Consider the following 25,097-nt stretch of genomic DNA (forward strand, 5'->3'; position numbering starts at 1 on the left):
TGGTTCCAGCCAGTATCCTGTATTACAAATTATGAAGACTAGACATTTTGTCAAGATAATGGATAGATTCAGCTTTGGCCTCTCAACTGATCAAAGTGACAACAGTGCTTGTGTTCACACTTTTGAATCTCTCAAGTCATAAATGGGTCCTTCTTAGTATCCATAAGGTGTTTTGTGTAACTCTTAAATTAGTCTGCTCTCACTGTGATGACACATCAGTGTATTTTCCACTAAAATCTATAATTTACATTATCTCCTTTCATTTTGTAATGAATGTACTTCTAACAATACAATTTTGGGGCCCACAGCATCAAACCTTCGTCTTAGAATAAAATCTAATCTCCTCCATATTATAAGGTTTTGTATTGTACACTGAAACAGTCTTTAGACGCTACATGGTCGATAGGAAAGAGTAAAAGCACTTCATTCAACATAATAAGCGCGTTCTGTGGAGTGTGGAAGCAGAAAGCACCGTCCAAAGTCCAGGCGCTCGCTCACACACGCACGCGCGCGCACACACACAAACACACACACACACACACACACACACACACACACACACAGCCGCCGGTGGGCAGGACTTGACGCCGGTGAGGGGCGGAGTGCGCAACGGAGACAACCGGATTATACACCTACCGTCTGGCGCGGGATGGACCAATGAACACTTCTCAAGAGGACACGTTACGATCACAACAATGCAGTCCGACGGAGGAGGGCCCTTGTACGCACGCTGACGTCTAAACGCCGCAAGTATGGGATCGAAAAGTGGGAGCGAGTCCCGGAGCCGCGCCGCACCGAAGTGGCGGTGCGCACGAGCGTGGGTCTGAGTCACGGCCACGACGGCGATGAAGTCTCCGTTGATCTCGCTGATTTAAGCCGTGGATTGAAGTGCAGTTGATGCGAAGTGGCGCGCGACGATGTCTGCTCCCGCGCACCCGGAGACCAGGAAATTTACGCGGGGTCTGGGTAAACCTGGCACGGCCGCGGAACTTAGGCAAAGTGTCTCCGAGGTGGTGAGGACGTCGGTGCTGTTCGTAAGTACACCCTCGGACCCTCCCTTCCCCCCAACACCCCCCGACGCCGCCGCGCTCGCCCGTTTAAAGCCTCCGTGGCGCAGGTAATCTGCTTTTCACGCGCGTCCTCGCCTAAAAAGGGGGAACGAGCCGAGATCGGCCCGGTGGGAGGGTGAAAAACTACGGGTCACGTCACGACAGAGTGGACCATATAAATACGAGGGGGTTATTTTGGAGCGAGAGCACAAGTCAGGCAGAGAGAACGTGGAAGGAGTGAAAGTGAAGCTTTCACTGACTCACTTTCATGAAGATGACTTGGGATCAAGTGAGTGGGACTGAGGGCAGGAGAGAGTTATGAATGAAAGCCACAAAGGAGGCTCTGGGTTCACTTATGACGTTTGCAATCTTCAATTTCTCACATAACGAGTTGTGTGACACAGGGCAGTAGTCCGAGAGGAATGCACCAACACAACGTGATGCTGTCCCTCGCGGCAAGCGAAAGCATGTGGCTTCCATTTCACGCTTCAAGGCGCCCAGCGACATGATGCTGAGTTCGAGCGTACACTCCAGGTGACACGGACCTGCAACGCACCGCCCCGGTATCGGTTTCCCCCCCCGGGGAAAACGGAGTGGACCCCTTTGTTGCGTCCGAGTGCGCCGGGTGTTTGTCGCTCCAGCTTTCCTGGAAGGAGTTGCTAGGTAACCGAAACGGACACCGTCCAGGCTCTCTGTCAGGGAAATGGAATCCTGAGTCAGGATCTCAGACATCCAGCCACACCTTCACATTATTTATTCATTCCTACCCTGGTTCTGGGCCAGAGAGGCTGGAGGGAGGAGCACAGGAGTGGGTACGACCGTGTTGAGAAATCTTCATGCTTCAGGAGGACTGGCTTAAGTTGTGCAACTCTGCCGCGGCCCCGGGTTCTTCTTTGCAGGCTCACGACCAGCGTTCCCAGCGCGGAGCCGCTCTGGCCCTTGTGTTCCTGTGTTTGCTGAGGCTTCCAGTGGGACAGGAATGCGGCTCCACACGAGCGCACGCTGTCCACGCAGCCTGTAATGAATTCCTCCACGAATGTAAATGCCCCCGTAGGAATAAAGGCATCTGTTGCAGCGACATAAAGGGGAGATTGTGGCCGTTTTCACCCATCGTGATCGGCACGTTGCTCCTCCTGGGAGCACGGTTTGCACGTTTATTGCCGGTACCGGCGTCGCCAGCCTTACTGGGTTGGTCTTTGGAGCGCCGTGTGAGGTGGTTCCCCTCCGGTTGTCCACGCTCGGCAGCGTGGGTTGTGCAGTAAATGTCATTCGTGTACCGGCTGATCAATGCCAGTTAGGAATGTGTCGCTCGCGTGTCCTGGGAAGCTGTTGTGTAACTGGGATCGATTGTCCTGACTGGCCGCCAGCCAGAGGGGATGCGCTGCGTGAAGCTGTGTGCTCTGAAAAACCATCGGTAATGACACACGTGGCCTCATCTTTAGGCCTCTGCAAAAAGCCTGAATTGCTTTGACAACGTCTGCATATATCCGATTTTTATACGTTTTGCCAAGTATGTAACCTGTGTTTCTTTTCTGAATAGGCTTCAATTGCTTTTGTTAGTAGTAGTGGATTTAACGGGACACGTTCCTCTTTGACTCTTTGCATAAAGTCATGTTCTGTCTTGCAACGAGGCTGGATTTGTAGCTATGCCATCCAACAAATATGTGCTTGGAAGCTTTTTCCATGTGGAGCCAGAAGTAACTGGCTGTGACTGGTAAAATTGATGATCCTTGATCCTGGTCTACCACGTTACAAGCACGCAAAGCTGTGCTGGACCCTCGTTGTTGGGTGCTGATGGTGACGTGACCCAGTCCTAAGGTCACGGCCCAGTCGGTGTTTTGTGTGCGCCCTAAGCAGCTCTTCCTCCGTCTGTGTCGGTATCTGACTGAAAAGTGGATTAGCTGTCATTGTTTCCGTGCTGGTGAATGGCTCTTCACAAGAACAAACCCAGGGGGAGAGACGGGAGAGTGGATGAGTTCTCTGAAGGGGTCAATAATGGATGAGACAGCTCTAGTAACCACCCATCAGGAGTCTGTCTCCTGTTGGGAGCATTAGACGATGATACCATCTACTAAATTCCAGCAGTCGTATCAAACGGTCAGATTCTGGACTTTAACAACTCGGGGCACAGATAGAAGGGCTGTACATGTTCCCCCAGTGTCTGCATGATATTTCCTCTGTTCTCAGGCTTCCTCCCACCATCTAAAGACAATGAAAGACAACCTGATGTAACTGGTGTCTGTCTGTCTCTGACCTGTGATACCAACCTGTTCAGGATGTACCCAACCCCCACACGAACAAACAGTTTGGAGGGTGGACGGGAGGACTTACTGTACCACTGTCCTGAACAGAGGCTTGTTATTGTTTCCAAAAAAATCACAAGTGCAGTATAATGGGATTACTGGTGACTGGACTACAGGTTAATGTGGCTACAGCCGCTCGGCCTCTGATCGGATGGTACCCGTTAACTTATGTGTGCCTGCATTGTGTATGCACTGTCCTCTATACTTTATATTTTCAAGTTAGTGTCCTAAGCAAATACAATGTACAGGAACTTCACGTGCCCCAGATGTAGCTGTCATCCACGACAACAGGCTTCAATGAAAGTGAGAAATCGAACAAACCCTCTAAACGCGCTGTAAAGTTCTTGGGGCACGTCTCCTGGCAGCTGTGGTCATAATCTGAAACAGATTTGCCACTTTTTCCCCTGGAAAGCTCACGTCAGGTTAATGGAGCAGTTTGTTAAAGAACTAAAAGGATTTCCTCAATGCAGCCTTGACTAAATAAATACATAAATGCTACAGCGGGAAGCCAAACGAAACAATCCAGGGACCGGACAGAATCCTAGGAACCAGTTTGTGGTCATATCGGTCTCACAGCTCTCTCAGTTTTGGCCCAGTGGCTGGACTCAGACCTGTTTTATGTGCATGGATTTCATAGTTGTTACATAACTGTTGTGATCATTGTGTATTTCCATTTCCATTACACAGTTGAGGCTGTGCTTTGCTATCAGCGCTTTAAATGTCAGACTTTGCAAACTGAATGAAAGCGCCCACCGTTTGCTCCGTATCCAGACTCTTTCCATCCTGCCCGAGGAGGAAGTGCCCATGATTTCCTGTCCTTCATCCCGCTGTGGGAGACCAGAGGCTGTTTTTTTGCCTAGATAGAGCAGGTTTCCTGTGGCCGGACCCCGTTTGGGCGTGGCCCTCTCTTAACCCGACCCCCCCTCTGCGTGAGCGTTGGCTGGATGATGGAGCGTGGCTGTTTTGGAGCATGGAGGAGGTTACCATAACAGACGAGCCTGCTCCACAGCCGGGGCGGCGGGTGCTTTCCTGTTAGCGAGTGCTAACAAGTCTCACACTTGTTTGACAATCGTGTCCTTAGAACATAAACATTTCCAGAATCCAACAGGGCCTTCTTCTTTATAGTCTCCTCAAGGGTTATAATTCATAAGACAAGGATTCATTTCCTTTATCTTCTGCTGCAGCTTGTTGCTGAGGTGACATTTGTTTTGATGGAGGTTGAAATACTTTGAGTCTCTTTAGGTTTGGCGCCGTCTTGTTCATCCACATGGAGACTAGTGAGCAGAGACGACGCTGACGGCCTTTGTTGTAGACTTAATTCCTCCTTTTACAGGTCACATCCTGCTGATTGCAGCGAATTATGACTAGCAGCTTACTAACATTGCTTCGCCTCCATCCTCTGGACCATTAAGGCTGCTATTTTAAGACAACACACACCTAAGTGCTGCCGTGTGCGACTTTCTGACTCACCCCCTGTTGCCTTCTCTTGTCTCTGTGAGCGTTGTGGTTAACCCAGTTGCCTTTCTCTGTAAGATGATAATGACCGGCATCATTATCTCTGATCTAATAAGGAACTGCAGAAGAGTTACTGTAAATGAATGGATTTACATCTGGCATGAAAGAGGGCAGAGAGGGTGACACAGTACTTTGACTTCCAGCTTGTTCTTACGTTCTAATAGTGCTTTTGTTCTCCTCCCCCCCCCCCATTGCAAGCTGCTTTGAATAGTCATATGAATAGTCTAATTACCTTCCTCTACATGGCCCAGCCCACACAATAGCGACTAACTTACAGAGACTCTGCTCTGGACGCCCTCATTTAGTAGTTTGCTAGTTTGGTTGCAGGAGGTGGAACCGGTCAAGCCCTGGAGCTTCAAAGAGCGAAATTGTTTCCTCTGCACACGTGGATTGGACGACGCAGATTAAGATCATCCGATTAAGCCCCGTAAAGCAGTGCAACTCTCCTGGCTGTAGCCTGAGCCACACGTCCATGTTGGCTGGGGGAGAAATGTCTGGAAAGAGTAGGCTGATGCCTGAGAGGGTTCCTTTTTAGCCCGTGTGTCCGACTCTCCTAGACTCTCGCTTGTTCCTCCCATCCTTTGCTACAACTGTCCATTAACTTGTAATTGTGGGAACCGAGCTTTTACCCTGACAGGAGATTACAGGGTGTGCTCTAGGCTCAAAAGACTTGTAACCTTGTGATTATTGTTTCCACCTGATGGATTGCTTTTTGCCCATTTCTGAATTACTGCCAATTACAGGATTTCCCCTGTTTTCGGAGTTGAGAGTGGGTCACTGCTATGAAACCTCACCTAGCATTTATTTTTACTACTACTGCTACTGTGTGACTGCCAACATAAAATTGAAAGTGAAATTTGGAATTCCCCGTAAAGTTTATTGCCTTGTCTGACTTCACAGTAGCTGGTTGAACACAAACACACGTCAGACTGAAGTCCCTTCTTCCGTCCTTCCTGTTAGCTTAATTAAAACCTGTCTAAACTGTTGCTCAGCACCAAGCCTGATAGCTGCGTCTTGGTGGGACCTGGCCACATCTAGATGGAATGATTTCTTTCCACCGGACTGACTGCATAGCTGGCATTCCCCACTCGAAGCGTGGGCCATAGAGGGAAGGAGGGGGGGGGGGGCACAGCCTACAGAGGGTGGGGCTGAAGACAGGTTGGTTTGCATCTCAGCTGTTTTTTTGCAGAGAAATGAACCCTGGAGCTATAGAAGAAGCACTTTAATCAACAACATTAATCAAAATATTTAAATATTAGATTTTGAAACCTCACATACTATTATATTAGCGGATACTCAGAGAATGGAGAACACTGTACATGCTTTAAGACAGACATAGAAGTCACGGGACCCTGTTAAAAAACTGTTTATTTCTGATAAAGCCTGTGTGCACAGTAGACACACATCTCTCCATGAAGCTTTGATTATGTTTGTCCATGTTTGTTTTGAAGGGACTTCATTTCGCGGAAGCTGGATTGTGCAGAGTGTGAAATGCGTTGCTGCAGCACGAGCCGTCCCGGACCAGATAAATAAAGCCGGGTCCGCGGTGTTTGTGGAGGAGCACGGGGCCGCCGGGCCTGGAGGCCTGCTCCTAATCAAAGTGGTGTGTGATGGAGGCCAACAGGGTGATCCAGGCCTCCTGGACAGAGCACTGCTCTGCACACCTCGCATGGTGCTGCTCATCATAAACATGCAGGCGTTGTTCCCGTTCTCCCCTGTGCAGACAGAAAGTGGATTAAATCTTCTATTAGTGGCCTGATGACACGACCACCACCCCACACACGCAGCAGCATCCGTCCAATTACTGGGGTAACGTCCAAGTCAGATGAAATATGTGTATGTCTCTGCTCCCAAAGTCTCTTAACAGTGTTTCCATAATGTTTTTGGACGATTGTGCCATTTACCGACGAGCACTCTCCCACATGACGCGTTTAAAACGTCAAATCCATCTTAGTTGCTATAGCACCCACGCTGCTTATTGTGGCATTAACCTGATCCGTGTGACCGGGTAAATCTGCTAAACAACAGAAACAAAGCAGCAAATAATGAGATTTTCTTTTTTTGTCATGAGTGAGAATTTCACTGCATGGGGGATCGAGGGTCCCGGCTGTTTATGGAATAGAAACAGGACTGGGGTGGACGGGCTGTGAAACTAGACTGTCCCGTTCAAGCTATTCTTAACAGATGTATCCCATAACACATGCTTCCTCTGTGAGGAAGGGTGGTGGCCTCCGAGAAGTGAAGTCAGGCTATGCCATCGTGTGCGTGTGTGTGCGAGATCTGATAAATCACTGATTGCCCCCGACATTTGTTGTAATAAGGCTGTTCAAGGTTTAGCACGATGCTTGTGCTCGCGGTGCATCCATGGTGTGTGGCCTCCTCCGTGAACAGTGTAAATGCAGTCTTTCAGCCAAATCCAGTGGTGCAGGTGCACGGACATGCGCTCGCCTCCTCCTCCATCCTTCGCTTCCCTCGATTGTCACCAGCGCTCAGGAGGATTTCCACTGATTTACAAACAAAGAGCCGACTGGGATTAGCTGATCCGTGGAGGCCTTAATGTTCCCGCGCACACATTATTCCCCGCAGGAGGCACCTTCCAGTTGCTACCTATCCATATAAAATGTCTTGATTACCTTTGATCCATCTCCATTTAATGACCGGAGTTCCTTTTATTGCAATTTTCTAGTATCTCTGTTTATTCGTCTTTGCTTCCACTTTCACACCGAGTCCTGTCTCAGGCTGTTTACTGGTTGTAAAATGAATCTCACCACATCTCAGGCGCCGCATGTGAAATAGCAACAACTTTTAATTCTTCCGTGGCACTTTCTACACACTGTGCAAAGTGTTAAGGAAAACAGAAACCGCACAGCGTCTCATGTTGCCGTTGCTGAAAGTGAGCGAGCGGCTATTTAATCTGCTCAGTCTAACTGGCTTTCCAGGCCGGGCTACTGGGAGTAAATCTTGGTACCATCTGTTGTGCTGCTTGATTTTTTTTTCTGTTCCAAAGCTGTTTAAAATCAATTAGCTTCTCCAAACAGAAAGCAACCACCTTGTTTGCCTGCATTTGCTTCATGAAGCCACATTTAATTACAGAATGAGTCATCTATTAGTTTTACATGTGAATGAATATCTGGGTATTTTCTTATTACCCAGCTTCTAGATGGTTGTAGACAGTTTAATTTTGTCCGGACCTGACGCTGTGCATGTTTTCGCTCATACTTAACGTGTCCCGGCCACAGACTGGTCCACGTTGGGAAATGTGGGACACCCACAGGGAGTTCTGTAAGCTGGTGGTTTGATTCCAGCCTCGGAGACAAAAGAGTGACTGTTTCACCCCGAGGTGACCTCGCGCCAGGCCGGTGTGGACTTGTTTTAGGAGCTCTCAGCTCAATTCCTTTGCTACGTGTCAGGGCCTGATCTTCGTGGCCACACTTCTGCTTCCCACCTGAACACTGGACACTGACTCGATGACGGTGGTTTAGACTAGATTCCAATCACACCAACCAGACGCCTGGTTATCTCGGCTAAAATCTATTTTTTTTGCCCTCAGTCATCTCCTCTTCTTCCTCAAGCAGCTCGAGTGTTGAAAATGATTGGTGAGTGAGGAAAGTAGTTATAATTAAGTATTACTGTATCAGTTTAATGCTTAGTGCAGAGGAAATAAACTAAAAACTATGTAGTTTCAGTGTAGTTTCACTCTGTGCCTGTAGGTGGCAGTAGCAGCATTCTGACACTTTACCTAATGCTTCTCTGGCCTGTCAGTGTTTTTAGGGGCGCATGCATGTGCAGACAAGTTGGGGAACACAATCTGAAGGGGCGGTTTTGCTTTGAGCTGAACTCTTTTTAATATTTTGTTACGTTTGGTGAAGCGGCTGCAGGGCCTCAGGTCTTGGCGCCGCCTCAGCATCACGGCTTGAGCTGCAGCTGAGCAGACGCCGCTCGATTAGTAGCGTCTATTAATGATCAACCGAAGCCCCCTGTGCAGCCTTCCTCTCCGCAAACAGAGCTACACACACACACACACACACACACACACACACACACACACACACACACACACACACACACACACACAATGCATAGCGTGCGTATATTTAAGTTGTGCCACTCTGCTGCTAAAAGTAAAGGAAGTGGTACCCCTCTGGAAAACATGCTTTCTTCTCTGGGGATAAATAAACTGACCAGAAATACCAAGTGAAAGGAAAAGGATGTGGCTCTGGTGTATTTGTTTTGTGCCATTTAAAGATGGACAGGACACACTGGACAGCAGCTCCAGGTCAAACACAGATTTAAGTGTAATCTATGAAACCAGAATCCTGATTTCAGCCCCTTTTGTAAACCCTGCATCCAAATTGTGAAGCATGAGCCTTGTTTAGATTCCAGGCCTATCTCTGAAGCCCACCCACATGTTTAGCTTTTCTAGCAAGGACTCCCTCATTTATAGTTTACAAAAGGAATCAAACACTCATCTTCGACCCTCTTGGCTTCGTGTTAGCGCATAAAAACATGACCTCTTCCCTTCTCTTTGTTGAAGCCAGGAGGAGGTCAGGGAAAAACCCCCAAACTGGGCCGGACGGGATCTGTGGCTGGTGCTGCGATGCCGTGGGCAGCGAGCGCTGGCTTTGTTGTGACAGTCCACACGCACATCGGCAGGAAACAGCCGCTTCCTTCACGGAGTCCCACCTGGAAGCCAGTCTGTTCTATCTGCTCCTTACTGCTGCTTGGGGGTGTGATGTCATCGCCACCTCCATCCCAGAGAAGCTCCTCAGATGAGCCTCCAGCTCCTCCTGGTCTCCCGTTTACTCCTCCTGAGCCTCGTAGGGACATTTCTGCCTTTGATGCTTCGCAGGAACGATAAGTTCCCCACGCGAGGGGGGGTGGAGTTGACTTTTCTCCATCCACACATGCTGCCTTTGAAGCTTTGGATTGGGCTCCACCCACCGCTTGCTGCTCGCAGCTTGAAATGGCTGCTGTGAGTGCAAGCGGCTCTGTGATCGTCTCCACATGCTGCAGATGTTGTCACTGCAGCCAGTGAGTCCAGGTGCAGAGGAGAAGCCCCTCTAGAGGCATGAAACTCATAAGGAACCTTGTGGGTTCTTTTATTTGACGTCCCGGCTCCCACTATAAACTGTGGAGGCTGGTTTTGCCCGACAAGAGGGCAGTAAACGCAACACTGCTGCACCGACTGCCTCCGCGATCCCCCGTCTGACCTTTAATCATTTATAACCAGCAGTGTGCAGTGAATCTGTAGCAGAGTCCAGTTCCACAAGTCGTCGCGTGAGCAAATGTTTGGAGCGTCTGAGCAGCTGACGTGTGTGAACGGACTGCTGCTGTGGATTCAGACGGGTTCGATTCTGTTATCTCAGCCTCCGCTGTCGCTTATAAAAGCACCAAAAACAATAGCGGCGTGCTTTTGTTTGCTCAGCAGCCTCGCGTCGTCGGGGCCAAAGGTTCGTGGACATCAGCTGTGACGGTGACACTGTTTGTGGTCACGAGTCGTCGCCTCTGTCGATAAGACGTCGGACGCACGTTTGCCATTTAAAAACCGCAGCAGCTTCAGCTCCGCTCTCTCCTCCTCTTCCTCCTCTTCCTCGTTGGCCCCCACGAATGTAGTTCAGTGTGTCAGGCACTGCTGAAATATTAACACGGCAGCAGCGCCGTGATGTAACGGAGCGCAGCAGTGTGTGTGTGTGTGTGTGTGTGTGTGTGTGTGTGTGTGTGTGTGTGTGTGTGTGTGTGTGTGTGTGTTTTCATTTCAGTGCCTTTAATGTGACTTGAAGAAAAAGGGCAGTTCTCACATGGCGACGTTTCCTGAGCGAGGCAGCTTCGTGACAGGAAGCACAGCTGCAGCGACAAGTAGGATTTTCGGACAGTTCCCACCGAGGGACCTCTGAGCGTGTGGCTCCGAGCTGCAGGAAGGGCACAGAGAGGGATAAATATTCCAAAAGGAACGCCACCCCGCTTCCTCCTCTGTCCTCCTCACCTCGCGTGCGGATCCGAGCTGAACGTTGCGGTCGTGACTCACAGGTGAACGTATGTGCCTGTCAGAACGCGGCATCATCACACATCAACAGTGACCTGCCAGAAATCTGCATCAAGTCACGTTCCAGTTCTTCCGGCGCCTTCTCGCGTTTCCCTTGTGTTTTTTCCCGAGACATTTTAATCAAATGCCATGTTAGCGGATTAATCATCCGCTGGCATTTCAAAACGCTTGAACAGATTCCGTGGTCCCACTCCCTCCCCGTGTATCTGTGTACTTGGCAGCGGCGCCGGGTTGTGATCAAGCAGCAGCTAATCTTTTATAGGAGGAAACCTCCCTGTTTGATGTCTTGGTCCAAATGCTTTAAATCCTCCCATGTCCTTGGACTGTTTTGGAAACACAGTTTTCTTTGAGGCTTGAATCAGGTCAGAGTTTCCCAGCAGAATCCAGCGTTTTCATTTCGTGCGTCTCGTTTGTGTCGTTGGTTTTAATCCACTGTATTGTTGCTCCTCTACTGTACAACACGTTTCACTTCCACTTGTTCTGCCATCGGCTCCTGGTTCTCAGCTGAACTAAATAAGCATTCAGCCATGTTGCTGTTTGCCTGAGCATGGCATTAGTCTCCCTCTGGATATAAGACTGTAACCCATTTATTTCACAATTATTCATCTGTGCTCCCAAAAGCGCTCGTATTTGATTGAAGCGGCTAAATGATTTTAATATGGAAGTGAAAAGCACGGAGACTGTGGAGGTTTTGGGAAATACACACAGTGGCTCCAGAGGAGCAAGTCCGTGAGTAAAGGAGACAGATGCACACATGCACCGACGCTCGGCATTGGTTAAAGCTGCAGCCGCGCTCACAGCATCCTTCATCCCCCTCCGTCTCTGGCCGTCTGCTCTACCTCACTCTCTCTCTCACTAACTGTATCACGTCTGCTGACTGAGGTATTCCTACAGGCACAGGCTGGGCCAGCGAGGAATTACAGAGGCAGTTTGTGTGTGTGTGTGTCTGTGTGTCTCTGCATGAATTCACTCTTCAGCACCGTTTTCCTCTCTGGATCCTTTTTTCAACTCTTCCCGGGATTTGCGCGTTGGACTAAGATCATGGATCATGGAGAAGCAGGGGACGCGCGAGGAAACTGGGTCACTGGCAGCCTCTCCTGACTGATGCCAGTTTGGACCCGGCGGAATGGGGTGCACCACCAGCACGGTGGTGTTTGACGGGCTGCGCACCGTCCTGGAGCGGAACTGTAGCGGCTACATCTGTAAGGGAGCAGCCGAGCCCATTGGGCCGTCTGAAGCCGAGCGGGCGCTGAGTCGGAGAGAGTCGCGTGTGCTGCCAACGCCGAGGGTCCTTAAGGTGTGTGTGTGTGTGTGTGTGTGTGTGTGTGTGTGTGTGTGTGTGTGTGTGTGTGTGTGTGTGTGTGTGTGTGACCATATGTTCAGTTAAAATGGGCACCTGCAAGATAGTCTATCTATGATAAACAGATAAATCTGTTTTTTTTTAAGTATTAGAATTAACCACAATTACTATCGACAGAGCAGATTCTAAATGTTTCTTTTAATTTTAAATAAACTTAAACTGAGAGTAAGTATAAAAGTTAATATGTTACTTTAACACTAAAGTACAATTATGAGTGGAATTAAATGTTTTTTCCTCCATCTGGACCTCACGTCAGCGCTGTCGAGTGTTAAAAGTATGAAATGCGGGGCAGTAGCAGAGCAGCGTCTTCCCCCTCTCTCGCTAACGCTGCACTAAAGCCTCTGTGAGCGAGGATGAGGCTGAAGGGTGGAGGGTGGGACAGTGAGCTCTGTGTCTGCGGGAAATCAATCACCACTCTTCATCTGCGAACCAGCGCGCTTGGCAGGGCCTCCGCTGCTCCGTACCAGCTTGTCTTGTCCTGTGTGTGTGTGTGTGTGTGTGTGTGTGTGTGTGTGTGTGTGTGTGTGTGTGTGTGTGTGTGTGTGTGTGTGTGTGGGGGATGTTTTCTTCTTTCCCTCCGCTGCTTCATCAGAATCGCAGCAGAGAGCTGTGAGTGGCAGTGGAATTGGGTCAAGGGTACGGCTGCTTCTCGTGGCTCAGAGATGCTCTCAACATCCAACCAACCGGCGTCAATTAATCCTCTGCCAGCATTTAGCAGCGGTACAAATCACTTACATGTGTGAGCCTCATCTAGTTGACTTGACATATTTTAATGAGAGCAACAAAACTGACTCCAGGCAGTAAAGTCTTAAAAAAAAAACGCTGAATATACTGTAATACTTCAATGAATGGCACATTTGGATTAATAATAAAACTGGTGTAGAAACATACAGTATATAAATATTGTATAATATATATTTAGCTGGCAGTTCATGGGCCTAGTGCTACACTATGAAGCAGACCTGTTTACAGCTTCAAGTTCATCGTGACCTGAGCGTTTTTGCCACGCATTCATTTCCATTTTCTCTCATCACTTTAACTGCTTCTCGGCAGCTAAAGGATTCGCTTCCTGGTTTCTCAGCCCTCAACAGGCCATTTTAATTCTCTTCCTGATGGTTTTGAGTTGCCGTTTTGGGGCCGTTAAAGCAGTGCGTGGGGTCAAAGGTCGCAAACGCTCACGCACAGAGCTGTGGGAGCCGACCTGCGCCCGTTGGGCTCCGATTATGTAATTACTCCGCTGTTATTATCGGCGCTGATGAGAAGCTCGCCCTTTTCCTTCCTCATGGAAACTCGCATCTCATTTTCCTCATGGGGATCTGCCTGTAAACCTCAGCTGCCGATTTAAGTGTTTTCCCTGCTGCGGTCCGATAGCGACACGCTTCCTCCTCCTTCTTATTCTTCTGCTTGATAAAACTTCCAAGAATCTTTTCTTTGTGTTTCTTTATTATTATCCCCTGTTTTTACAAAACTTCAGCTTCCTTCCTTTTGTTTAATGAAATAATTGATGCCAGCAGTGAGCCGCTCGTTTCGTCAGAGGAATGTTTTTGCAAGGGAAGAATGAGAAAGTGACGTAAATTACTCTCAAGGATAAAAGCGCCTTTCATCCGATAATGTTTTTGGGAGTTTTTGATACGTTTCTTTCAATGAACCGTCCCTAATGACTCAGTTATTCTAAGGTTGAGCTGGAGGAGGCCTGCATTTAAAAGACAGTGCTGTAGTTTTCATTTAAGTGGGGCTTTGAGGCCTTAAACCAAAGAATATGTAATTGTCAATTGCAAGAATAAGTTAATAATAATTATATACTATAACTATATGAATATAGATATTATCTTTTCCTAGTTCTTGACAATGCTGGCGATGACGGTCCTGCCTTCACGTTGACGCCATGTTGACACACGGGTGACGTCCTGTTCCCTCACATGCTGCGAGCTGCTGCGCTGCTGTTATGTCTATGGTCAAGTCTCATTCTCTGGACTCTCTAGGGAAAGCACTGAAAGCAGGCGTCCCTCTCTGGCCGCGGGTCCCGCTGCTGCTGCTGTTGTAGCGGGCGGCGAGGGGTGGGCCCTGTTATTGTTCCACTTCAGGTTACACCCTGTTTTGCTTTGGCTCGGCCTGGAAAAGGCCAGTTATTGCATCAAGCTCATGTTATGTCACGGAGACGTCTTGCACAGCCCATTTGGCTCATGTGGAGAATATCTCGCAACGATTATTATTTTAGCAAGAAAAAATGGATCAACTAAGCACTGTTGGTGGTGAACAGTTACACATCGAAGGTTACATCTTTAATTCGTCCAGATAACTATGCTCAGTGTGATTGTCAGCAGTTTACATGGTTCATCATCCACAATTCATTTGCAGTCGACGAAGAGTGTGTGAATCGCTGTTTCCAAAACATCCTGCGGGTCGACTTCTGGCAACGGGGGCGTTTTGGGTTTGTTCTGCTATTATAAGCGACTCAGCGGTTCTTCCTGCTTGGGCCCAAGTGCCAGCTCGCCCCACAGAAACACATTTCCACGGGTTTCCAAGGAGCGAAACGCAAAGTACAGAGCCAGAAGTGTGTAGCCGCTGCAGATATGAGCTGTGGGAAAAGAGAAGCTCCTGCACAAACTACGGGAGGACCGACATGCTTGTATTATGGCGTTACCCTCTGTCATAACTCTGCTGGTTAAACTGTGAGTGAGGCAGTGTGTCTGATAGGGTGCTATAAACAAGGTTTTAGGAGGATGTCTGATAAAGCTGCACCGACATGCTGAGCAGCCAAAGTGGAATCCTGCTTACAATAAACATCCAGTTAAATATAGCTCCTAGAGCGATGCCATGTCATTATCTTACTGTGTTTTTGATTTTTAAAGGACTTGATTGGAGGGGGGGGGGGGTAATGAATGTTCCTGACCAACTGTGAAGTACACAACCAGAAGCTCATGATAGCGGCCCCACTGGTGTTGCCCCATGTAACAACCTTATGTCCCGATCCGCAGGATTTTTATAATCCTCTGATTCTATGTGAGTCATGAGCTTGTGTAACTTTATGCCCAACCTGAGCAACCGTGTTTATGAAGTTTGCCCAATCAATTCAAAGGGCATTAATACGTTCATCTCTGTGATCTCAAGTGATACTTGCACGGAGGCAGGTCTGCAGTAGGCGAGGGCGCGTCTCAGTGCGTCTTGTGCAGAGGCCCCGGCCTCCATCGCCTCCGTCACGTTTGCTTTAGCGCTGTGATATTGATCACGGAGCCTGTGTGGGGCCCTCAGGAGCCTGGAGTTGGGAGCGGAGCAGCTGACAACCCCCCCCCCGCCTCAAACGCAGGCGCAAAAAGACAACATCCTCCCCTGCTGTGGCCCAGCGGAGGAATCTGCAGGTCGGCCCACCCCCTGGTGGGTCGCGTGGGGCCGCGTCACGCTGGAATGCCCCTGCAGCAGTTGCATCAACAAGCTGCTGAGACGCACTGTTACGAACGGCGGCAGTCATCCTGCAGGAGGAGGAGGAGGAGGAGGAGGAGGCGATGGAATATATCGGTGACTAACGTTGCTCAGAGTTTGTGACTAATTTGACAGAGTGACGCAGGCGTGAACGGTCTGCTTTGCGGCGCTGGTCTTTTAATGTGGGTCAAGATTCGCCCCCGATGAGCTCAGTGTGGCCGATTATCTGTAACATGGAAATGAGTGGAGCCAAAGCTCCCAGCTGGACCGGAGCTGCTCTGGAGACGCTCCACTGCTTTCCTGCCACCCCTTGTATGAGTACGGACTCCCTGTTCTCCGTACGCTGCTCCTGTTAACGTTCTAACCCGCCTCCTATTGCAGCTGCGGAGCACAAGGTGTGGACGGTCCCTGGCCCGACTGTAATACTTGAGGAATGTGTGTCTTTTGTTTGCCTTTGTCAGCCCTGTGTCATTACGCAGGTGGATAATGTGGGGTCAGATAGCCTGTGTGTGTGTGTGTGTGTGTGTGTGTGTGTGTGTGTGTGTGTGTGTGTGTGTGTGTGTGTGTGTGTGTGTGTGTGTGTGTGTGTGTGTGTGTGTGTGTGTGTGTGTGTGTGTGTGTGTGTGTGTGTGTGTGTGTGTGTGTGTGTGTGACTCCCCCAGGCAGCACGGCTCAGTGTAGGAGTGGCCATGTCCTCAGCCTGGGTGTGAGTCCCTGCTCCCAGTCAGAGCGGTGTGAGATGAGAGGCTGAGCACAACTCTGTGGAGACGAATACCAACCTCGATCCAGGCCGCGGGTGTGTGTGTGTGTGTGTGTGTGGGTCCTCTGTTGGATATGCTGGCTGTCCGCTCTTCTTTGGGATTTATCTCGGGAGACACTTGAGCAGAGCCGTGGACAATGCAGGGAAGGGCCGGCAAAGCCCCGAAGAAGGAGCTGGTGATCGAGAGCCCGCAGCAGTACAAGAGCTCGGCTGCGCGTGAGGCCGAGGCGGCCGCGGGGCCACAGGTGGTGAGTCCTTTAGGCTCCACTGTAAACAGGGTAGTTCTTACTGCGCTCGGGTGTTTGTCGGAGCCGGGAGGTTCCGTGTGTGCAGTTACAGCCAGTCGTAAAGTCCTGGAGCAGGTGTCAGGTGTTCTGTCGCCTCCTTCATAACTTCATACGTGCACATAAAACGGTGCTGCATCAGCAGCGAGGCGGAGGAATGTTGACCCTCGCCAGCGCTTTACTACCTGGAGGGAAGCAGCGCTTTATTCGCCGACACGCCGGCTTGTAAAGCGTCTTAATTGGCTCAAAGGTGTCCAGCGTCGCGCTGTCGCTCCGCGGCTCCGTCTGAGCGGCCGTTGCTTCGATGTGAGGGGGGTGCAGCCGTGGGAGGAGAGGGGAGGGAGCGTCTCAGCAGCTGCTGCAGGAGGAGGAGGACGGCGCCGACAGAAACCCAGGGCCCGGGTCCGGTCAGAAGTGCACGCTCGTCAGTGTTTGTCCCGTGCAGACGTTGGCTCATCGCTGTGGTTCATCTAGTTTCTGTTCAAACCTGACGCGTGAACCCGGTGCCCTGAACGTTGCGCGGTGGATCTGATCCTCGCGTTGAAGCAAACGCTTCGCAGACATGGCGGCACCGTCTCCGCTATCCGCTCCCCGTCCTTGAAACCTCCCCAAGGCCCCGTCCCCCCTGTCCCCCCGCCACCGCTGAGCTCTGCTGTCGGGCCCAGATGTGGAGGCCGTTTGGCCGGTTTCCATGGCGACCACTGTGTCTCCTCAGCAGACTCATCCCCGTGTATGTGTGTTGACGTATAAAACCCCGGGACCCTTCAGAACCTCCGGGTTCCTCGGTACCTGAGCGCTGTCCTGCTCTGTGTTCGCCAGGTGAAGCCCAAGGTGATCGAGCCGCTGGACTATGAGAACGTGCTGGTGCAGAGGAAGACGCAGATCCTCAGCGACGTCCTCCGGGACATGCTGCAGTTCCCACTCGAGGACTTTGAGGTGAGTTTCACGCCCTGTTGCACTGTGAGCTGTGATTTATACTGGGACGCTAGAAAACCGAGGCATGATTTCAGTGAGTGCGTCAGAATGTTCTCCATAAACACATAGGGTCAATATTTTTGTTATCTGTCCAACACCATTCATTTGGTTTAATTACCCGCCCACGGTTCCCTGGGTCCGGGCGGAGCCGGTGTTGTGAGTCCCGGGTGCGGTTGTTGTGTTTACATTACATGCTGTGGTTCTCTGCTCCCGCGTTCTCTCCAGACACATTGTAGAGGATATGCGTTACTTCGCATTTTCCAAGATGTGGGAGGTGAAAAAGGAAATCTGGCCCCGTGCTCATACTCCAGTAAAGACGTGTCGTTGGGTGTCATGTGACCTCACCACTGTTCCCAGTGGATGACTTTGACCCAATCTGGCATCATAATAACTGTGAAAGCTTTACAATAAATACTGAGGCCCAGTGACTCAAACAAAAGCCAGTTGAATCATCCACAGGCCCGTCGGTGTCAGGTGCTTTCAGGAGGAGGAGCTCCCTGAATATGCACAGCTCTGGTTGTGAGTGTGTAGTAATAAAGAACTGGTCATGGATCAAAGCCAAATGCTTGTGTTTCGTCCTGAATGCAAGGCCTCGCTATCGGGTCAGCTCTTATCTCGGCTCCACTGGTGTTGCTCTTTTGTGATGTTCTTTTGTGAACTAGTGTTTTTATGATGCCTCATCTGGTTTTGATCCACGAGCTTTGCTCTCGAGGTCACGATGAACATGGAGACATGCTGCTATACGAGACTCTCTGTGCGCTATTGTTATAAATCTGTGCATCTCTCAAGACATCACTCCTCCCGCACTTCAACATCCCTCAGTTCTTCAGTTGTGGAGGTCTGATGAGTGCGGCCGCGTCCGTGCTAATTCTGGACCTATTCACCAAAGTGCGGAGCACAATTAAAGCTTTCCTGTTGCCCACTTCCTGCTCCCTTGTACCTCGGAGCCTGTTTGTTTCCCCAGCTCGCATTGTAAAGATTAGCATCGCTGTGGCAGGAAACCTGGCTGAAGAGGAAGGGTTCACGTATGCACGCTCTGCGTGGAATGTGTCATAATTGAGACAAGCAGTCAATTGAAATACCATTCGAAGGAGCGCGGAGGGGAGGGGGCTCCAGAGGTTCTTTATCTGATTTATTAACAGTCGATAAAGAGAAGCATTTATTCGGTTTGATAGGAATTTATCATATATGGACTTTTAAACAGTCATTTGTGGAAAGTTTTTCACGCACATCATTAATACTGTGTGATATTTTTCCTGTTGCCGTGTGAGACAGAACTCAGAACACTTCATCAAACCGTACGAGCCAACGCAGCTCACTTCCCCGGCGGCTGAACCCCTGTCCCCTAATGTGGTTATTTATATTTCACTCTTGCTCGCGGGGATTACGTGCGGTCAAGTGCTTTTCATTTTACTCTCAGGATTAATCCCGGTGCCGGGACCTGATGGCGAAGCTGCTGCTCGTAGCTCTGCTCGTGTCTTTTCAAACCGGTGCTTCGCAAAAGATAATTCCTCGCAGCTACATTGAATTATTAATTCATGCGTCACGCTGTCAAGACTATAATTAAGAAAGAAAGGCTCTGGTTCGTTTTCCGTGATGTGAAAAGCATTTTATGAATTGTGTTTTCCACAATATGATTCATTATTTAAACGAAGCAGTGGAGAATAGAGAAGCAGGTCGACCGGAGCCTGTCTGCACAAGCGTGGCTGAAGGCCAGAGTCAGGGGGCGTCTGCAGCCCCCCCCCCCCCTGTCAGGGAAACATCAGTCCACTCACCAGTGCACAAATAACAGTCAGGGTAACTGCGTCCAGCTAAAACCACAATGACAAACTCAGGGAAAAACATTGTTTTCACTTTTACTCACCGTGGCCTGGTTATTGTACTTTCCCTGGTCGGGTCCTCTGATTTGGATGAAGCCTTGCTTTGTTTTCGCAGATTTCAACTCTCAAGCGCCAAGGCAGGACGCTCGTCTCCACCGTGCCTGAAAATGCAGAGCGGGAGGCGCAGAGTCTGTTTGTCCAGGAGGTACGACTCTGCACGCACATCAGCAACACAAAGTCATCAAAGCAGCTTGTTTTAAAGACGAATGATGCTCCAGCTACAGAAAGGACAGCAGAAGTTTGATTATGGCTCCTCACCAGTGACACTGATATGAGTTACTGTCCAATTTGTGACCTAACATTAGCGGTAATGTCTGTCTCGCGTCACGGCAGATCAGGAAACATCCGACCGTGTGCTACATGAATGGACGCCTATTTATAGCAATTCATTTCTACAGCAGTTTCCACAAGTTTATTGAACTTCAAGTAGCCTTGCACCAAAATACATAAGGCGTTGTGTGTTTATTAAGCTGAGGAGAAGTTGATTTAACTGCAGGGAAAGGAGGAACGCTTGCTGTGAATCGCCCCATTAGTTCTGATAAAACTGTGAGTTATGAAAGGAGGGTCTCGTCTTCCTCCAGCGCCTGCACGCGCTCTACCTTCCAGGTCAGAGGTCGGTGTTTGGGGAAAAAAAGCCGCAGTCAAGTGTGTGTGACATCAGCAGGACAGCTGTGCAGATAAAAACCGCTGAGAGCCTCTCTGTTTCCGATCGCTCTCCCGATCAGGTTGCATTTCATCTCCCTGACGCTCCGGTTCTTGTAAACGCCACATATTTCTGTAGAACAGATACCAGTGATCCGCTGCTATCACCGGCTCTAACAATGAACAGATGTGTCCTCTCGAAGCAAAGGGAGATAGGGAAGCGCTCACTCCCAGTTTGTGTTGTGAGTCACGGCGTGTGAACACTCCTTTCTACTTACTGTAATAATTTCACTCAGAAGGTTTTAAATAGTTGATCTTGGGATCGGCGGTCCCGCTCCGCGCCACATGTTTCCACCTGGAATCAGTTTGAATCAGGACATTTGTGGAATTTTCCATCACATGCAGCTCATGGAAACCGTCTTTTGATGAAAGCAGTTTGCAAAGCCTGTATTTTACTGTGTGTGTGATTCCGCTTCTTTGTGTCCTCTCAGTGCATTAAGACCTACAAATCCGACTGGCACGTGGTCAACTACAAGTACGAGGACTATTCTGGAGACTTTCGACAGCTCCCAAAGTAAGAACAAAGGCCTCGCGGCTGCTGTGGCGTGTGTTCACGCACGTAAAGCGCTACTGTGCCAAAACATTCTTGTTGTGAGCAGGTAACAACAGCTTCTGTGTGTAATGTATGGATGCCACATATTTAAACTACAACACGGTCATACGATGCTTGTCACGTCTCTGTGTGACACAAATGTGATGCGATTTTGTTGTGACCTAATTAAAGGGAAACGCACAAGACAAATCACTGTGATTTCCTCGCACGCGAGTGTTTCCTTTTAACAGCGCACTTGATAATTCTAAGGTGGAAACCACCCCCATTGTCCGAACAGTGTGTCATCAGGTCCAGGTTCGGTTTCTATTAGAATGTGATCGCTGTCATCGCCGCTGCCAAAGGTTTGGTCTCTTTACTGGAAGTTGAAACAATGCGTCCCCGACGCGCTGGCTGCCGAAGCGTTTCCATTCTCCAGCCTTAACGAGCACTCAAGTGCTTTTGCAGCGCTCCTGGAACTCGCACCACCTCCGTGTCGTCCCGTTGCTGCAGCTGCAGACGCGCAGAATGGCTTAAAGGGAAGGAGCCACGTCATCGGCGCGTGCATGTGCTGGAGACTCCGGTTGCTTTGATGACTTTTCACCGTGAACCGATCCTGTTTTCACAGCAAAGTGCCGCGGCCCGATAAACTGGCAGTTCACGTGTTCGAGGTAGACGAGGACGCGGACAAAGATGAGGTAAGTTCATTGTTTAGCCTTTTGAACAGAAAAAACAGGGAAGAGGCCAGTGACTGAATTCAATGTTGATGCTGTGCAACATTTGGATCCTTTCGTCTGCAGCCTGTGTGTGTGTGAGTGGGCGCGACCTCGTGGAGGATGAGTGTTGTCGAGTGCGTTTGGCCCCGGTGCCTCATTAGTCACAGACACGTCTCCAGAGATGATACGAAGCTGTTGCTGACACTAATGTTGACCCACGTGTTGCTTCCTCATGAGACGGATGACGATGGGCCTGACCCACTGTCCCTGAGCCCGTCATGGGCCGACAGTCAGACAGTAGCGAGCTGTGCTTCAGGCCTGAACCTTTCCAGGTCACCGCGGGTCAAGCGTTGTCCTGCTCGGACGCAGACTAATGACTAATATTCTTATTCGAGTGCTGGTTTTATTTTTATTGACCCTGAACAAAGGTTTCTGAGGCAGAGGGATTCGTCTGGAGCCTGGTGAACGTTGTCTAGACACCGATGAGGAGGAACAGGCGCTGAGCCGCTCCACGTGCTTTTTAGATCACAGCACAATATTACAACGTGCTGCTGCCAGCGCTCGTAAAGTCCCGTTTTAAAGTTCTGGACAGAAGCGTCGCGTCCTCCTCCCCGACGCGTGTGATGAACACATCTGCTCTGTAGCTTGTCAGAGCCGGGACCTGTAACTGTGAATGACAGGCCTTTGATGGAGACCAGGTCCGGGCTGCAGAGTCGCTCCCGATCTCGTCTCGTGGGTTTATTTTCACAGATGGCGATGGCTGGTCCATCAGGGCGGCTCCGCTTGGCCGCGTTAAAAGGCCCGATCGCGCACTGCGTCACGCATCTGCCGGGAGGACCAGACATTTATTTGGCTTCTCGGGCTTTGCTTTGTTTAATGTTCCCCGTGCTTGTTTGGACTGAGCCGGGCCGTCCTCACGTCGGCCTCTGTTTAATCTCAGGACACGAGATCAAAGCTGTTTTTTTTTTTTTCTAGTTTTGACAGGTTCGTTAAAAGCGCCGCTCGTTAGAGTCGCCTCGTTTTGCCTCACGCTGTCTCTCCTGCAGGACACGGCCTCGCTGGGCTCCCAGAAAGGTGGGATCACCAAGCACGGCTGGTTGTACAAGGCCAACATGAACAGTGCCATGAGCGTCACCATGAGGGTGAGACATTAGCGGAAGCTACGCTAAAAACTCTCATCGTTTTGCATCATTTGACCCTGTGCTCCAGGAAGCGCTCACGTCCTTCTCTTCATTCCAGTCATTCAAGAGGAGGTACTTCCACCTGACTCAACTCGGGGACGGCTCCTACAATCTGAACTTCTACAAAGACGAGAAGATCTCCAGAGAACCCAAAGGAACCATTTTCCTGGACTCCTGCATGGGCGTGGTGCAGGTACGCACTTACACCTTCCCATCATCCGTACCATCGACAGACACTCACACACACACACACAGGCTCCGCTTCGTTCCTCTGAAACCTGAGCCGTCTCCTCCTCAAGGTTAAGCTTTTACCGCTGACTCTCGGCTGGTGGAACGAGGCGAACGCTGAGGCCTCACTTCCGTGCACTTTACTGTACATCAGCCTCGCAATCGATGCCTCGCGCTGGCATCCGTTATCGTCCGTCCATCACTGCCCGATGGGGGATCAACACAACAAAGCCCCTGAACGCCTCATATTTATCTTTTCGCATATGAGGTAACTGTTAAAAACGTTTGTCTTAATTACGGCTGTAATTTAGTAGCTTATGTCATAATTCCTGCATGGTGTGATTAAAGACCAGCTGCCGCTCGACGCCGCCCCCCCACGCGTATATCTCGGCTCTGCGCCCTAAACTCCACCAGCAGATGGTCCGCGATTGAAGCTGCAGATGTTCACTCTGCGGCTGAAGTGTCACGTTGTGTGACATCATGCTCTGGCTTTGTTACGACTCCGGCTCGGTCCTGAAACCCACTAGGATCTGTCACATACCAGCGAAGTGACTGTAGGGTGGAAACATGTGAACTGGCCCGTTATTAAATCCCCTCATTCCCCTCCACACGTGTCTAGAAAGCAGCGTCCAGTCCTCGAAGGCCCATTTGTGACTGTTTATCTGGACTCCAGCTTTATTTCTGTGCTGAACTCCCCTCTCCTTGTTTACTCAGCGAGCTGCAGGCAATCACTCCCACGCCGCTGTTTCAACATCGCACACGACCCACGGAAATGACCACAACCGATGCCCTGGCGGCCGGCGGTACTGAGACGCCGCCCCTCAGCCGAGCCCAAGCAGAACCGGCGCGTAGATTGTGAACGAGCCGGAGAGCAGAACTCAAATCAGGATAGTTCAGAATAGAAGCGAGGGTGGAATCAAAGTGAAGCGCGCCGTGATTGAAATCACAGAACAAACCACCGGCTTCACGCTGGCAGCTTCTCCGTTGGCTTTGGAGGCGTCCACGTGTTCGGTGCCAGAGCGCGTCCAAGTGGATTTGATGGTTTGATTTTTTAAGCGTGAAGAACTAAACCCGGTCGGCTTTTCAGTATCACATTTCAACTCGGTCCGCGAAAACAGAACCTCCAGCGTTCAGTAACAAAAAGCCTCTTGTTCCACCGCTTTAAAATGGCTCTTATCTCCAGTTTGACTCCCTTCTCCCCCCCCCCCCCCCCCTTGTTTCATCTGCAGAACAACAAGGTCCGCAGGTTTGCCTTCGAGCTGAAGATGCAGGACAAGAGTACGTACCTGCTGGCGGCGGACAGCGAGGCCGAGATGGAGGACTGGATCAACACGCTCAACAAGATCCTGCACAGCAGCTTCGAGATGGCGATGCAGGAGAAGAGGAACGGGGACGTCCACGACGGTGCGTGTCAGTGAGGACACATCCAGCTTCCCAACGAATAAAAACAAATGTGTTGAAATATGTCACACAAGAATAAATGAAGAATCAAGGTCTGTAGTTACTACAGCCATAATAATTATGCAGTAGATCCACCCACTGTGGGTTTGTTTACCCAGAGATGCTCAACGGCTCCTACACCAGGATGTCTTCAATGACTCACTGTTCATTCACAGGAACATCTAGTGGCTGTTTGTGGCTCCGTTCTCCCTTCACTCCTTCCTGAACCTCGGTGTGAATTGGTAACGCGATACCGGACCACCCAGGCTTTTAAAGGCTCACCTCCAGTCTCGGCGGAGGCTTAGCCACGGAGGCGAGACGCAAAATGCCTCCGCACAAAACGCCGCCCTAATCTCCTTAATTCCTTTCCTCCTTTATTAATCGCGCTGTGCGAACGGAGAAGGCGTTTGTGCTCGAGGAGATCCTAAATATGTCAGAGACCTGCGGCATCTCCCCCCTCATCCTCTCCAAATCCTCGACAGTTGAATTAGTGTTTGCTGAAGTTTCACATGTCACTAAGTGATTAAGGAGATTTTACAGCACAAAGCCGCCCCGTTCGGGCTCCATATTTGGACTGGATCTAGTGATTTCTTGTATTTTTCCTCCAGATGATGATCTTGGAAAGTCAGACAGTTCCTCTGGCAGCATGGACAGCTTTCAGGTAGGTCCTTCTTTGGATCAGAGCTCTGTGCATCAACCATTAAATCCCCGT

At 50.0% G+C, this 25,097-nt stretch overlaps 1 protein-coding gene across 14 annotated transcripts in view; it reads left to right on the forward strand.

Moving 5' to 3' along the window:
* Positions 1 to 651: 651 nt before the first annotated feature.
* zmp:0000001200 (dedicator of cytokinesis protein 9) overlaps positions 652 to 25,097 on the forward strand; it is a 40,568-nt gene continuing 16,122 nt past the window's right edge. For 4 of the 14 annotated variants that reach the window (XM_055505260.1, XM_029136559.2, XM_055505261.1 and 1 more), the window contains exons 1-9: positions 652 to 1,034; positions 17,554 to 17,670; positions 19,645 to 19,734; positions 20,723 to 20,805; positions 21,449 to 21,518; positions 22,583 to 22,678; positions 22,776 to 22,910; positions 24,175 to 24,349; positions 24,994 to 25,046. In XM_055505260.1, coding sequence (XP_055361235.1) covers positions 918 to 1,034; positions 17,554 to 17,670; positions 19,645 to 19,734; positions 20,723 to 20,805; positions 21,449 to 21,518; positions 22,583 to 22,678; positions 22,776 to 22,910; positions 24,175 to 24,349; positions 24,994 to 25,046 — 936 coding nt within the window. In that variant the 5' untranslated portion in view covers positions 652 to 917. Of the gene's footprint in view, positions 1,035 to 11,697; positions 12,208 to 16,410; positions 16,699 to 17,553; positions 17,671 to 19,644; positions 19,735 to 20,722; positions 20,806 to 21,448; positions 21,519 to 22,582; positions 22,679 to 22,775; positions 22,911 to 24,174; positions 24,350 to 24,993; positions 25,047 to 25,097 lie in introns of those variants that run through there. The other 10 variants (XM_029136560.3, XM_055505262.1, XM_029136561.3 and 7 more) reach the window with 7 other exon arrangements.

Source organism: Betta splendens, chromosome 21 (genome assembly GCF_900634795.4).
Source record: "Betta splendens chromosome 21, fBetSpl5.4, whole genome shotgun sequence".
In the NCBI taxonomy this organism is placed as follows: Eukaryota; Metazoa; Chordata; class Actinopteri; order Anabantiformes; family Osphronemidae; genus Betta; species Betta splendens.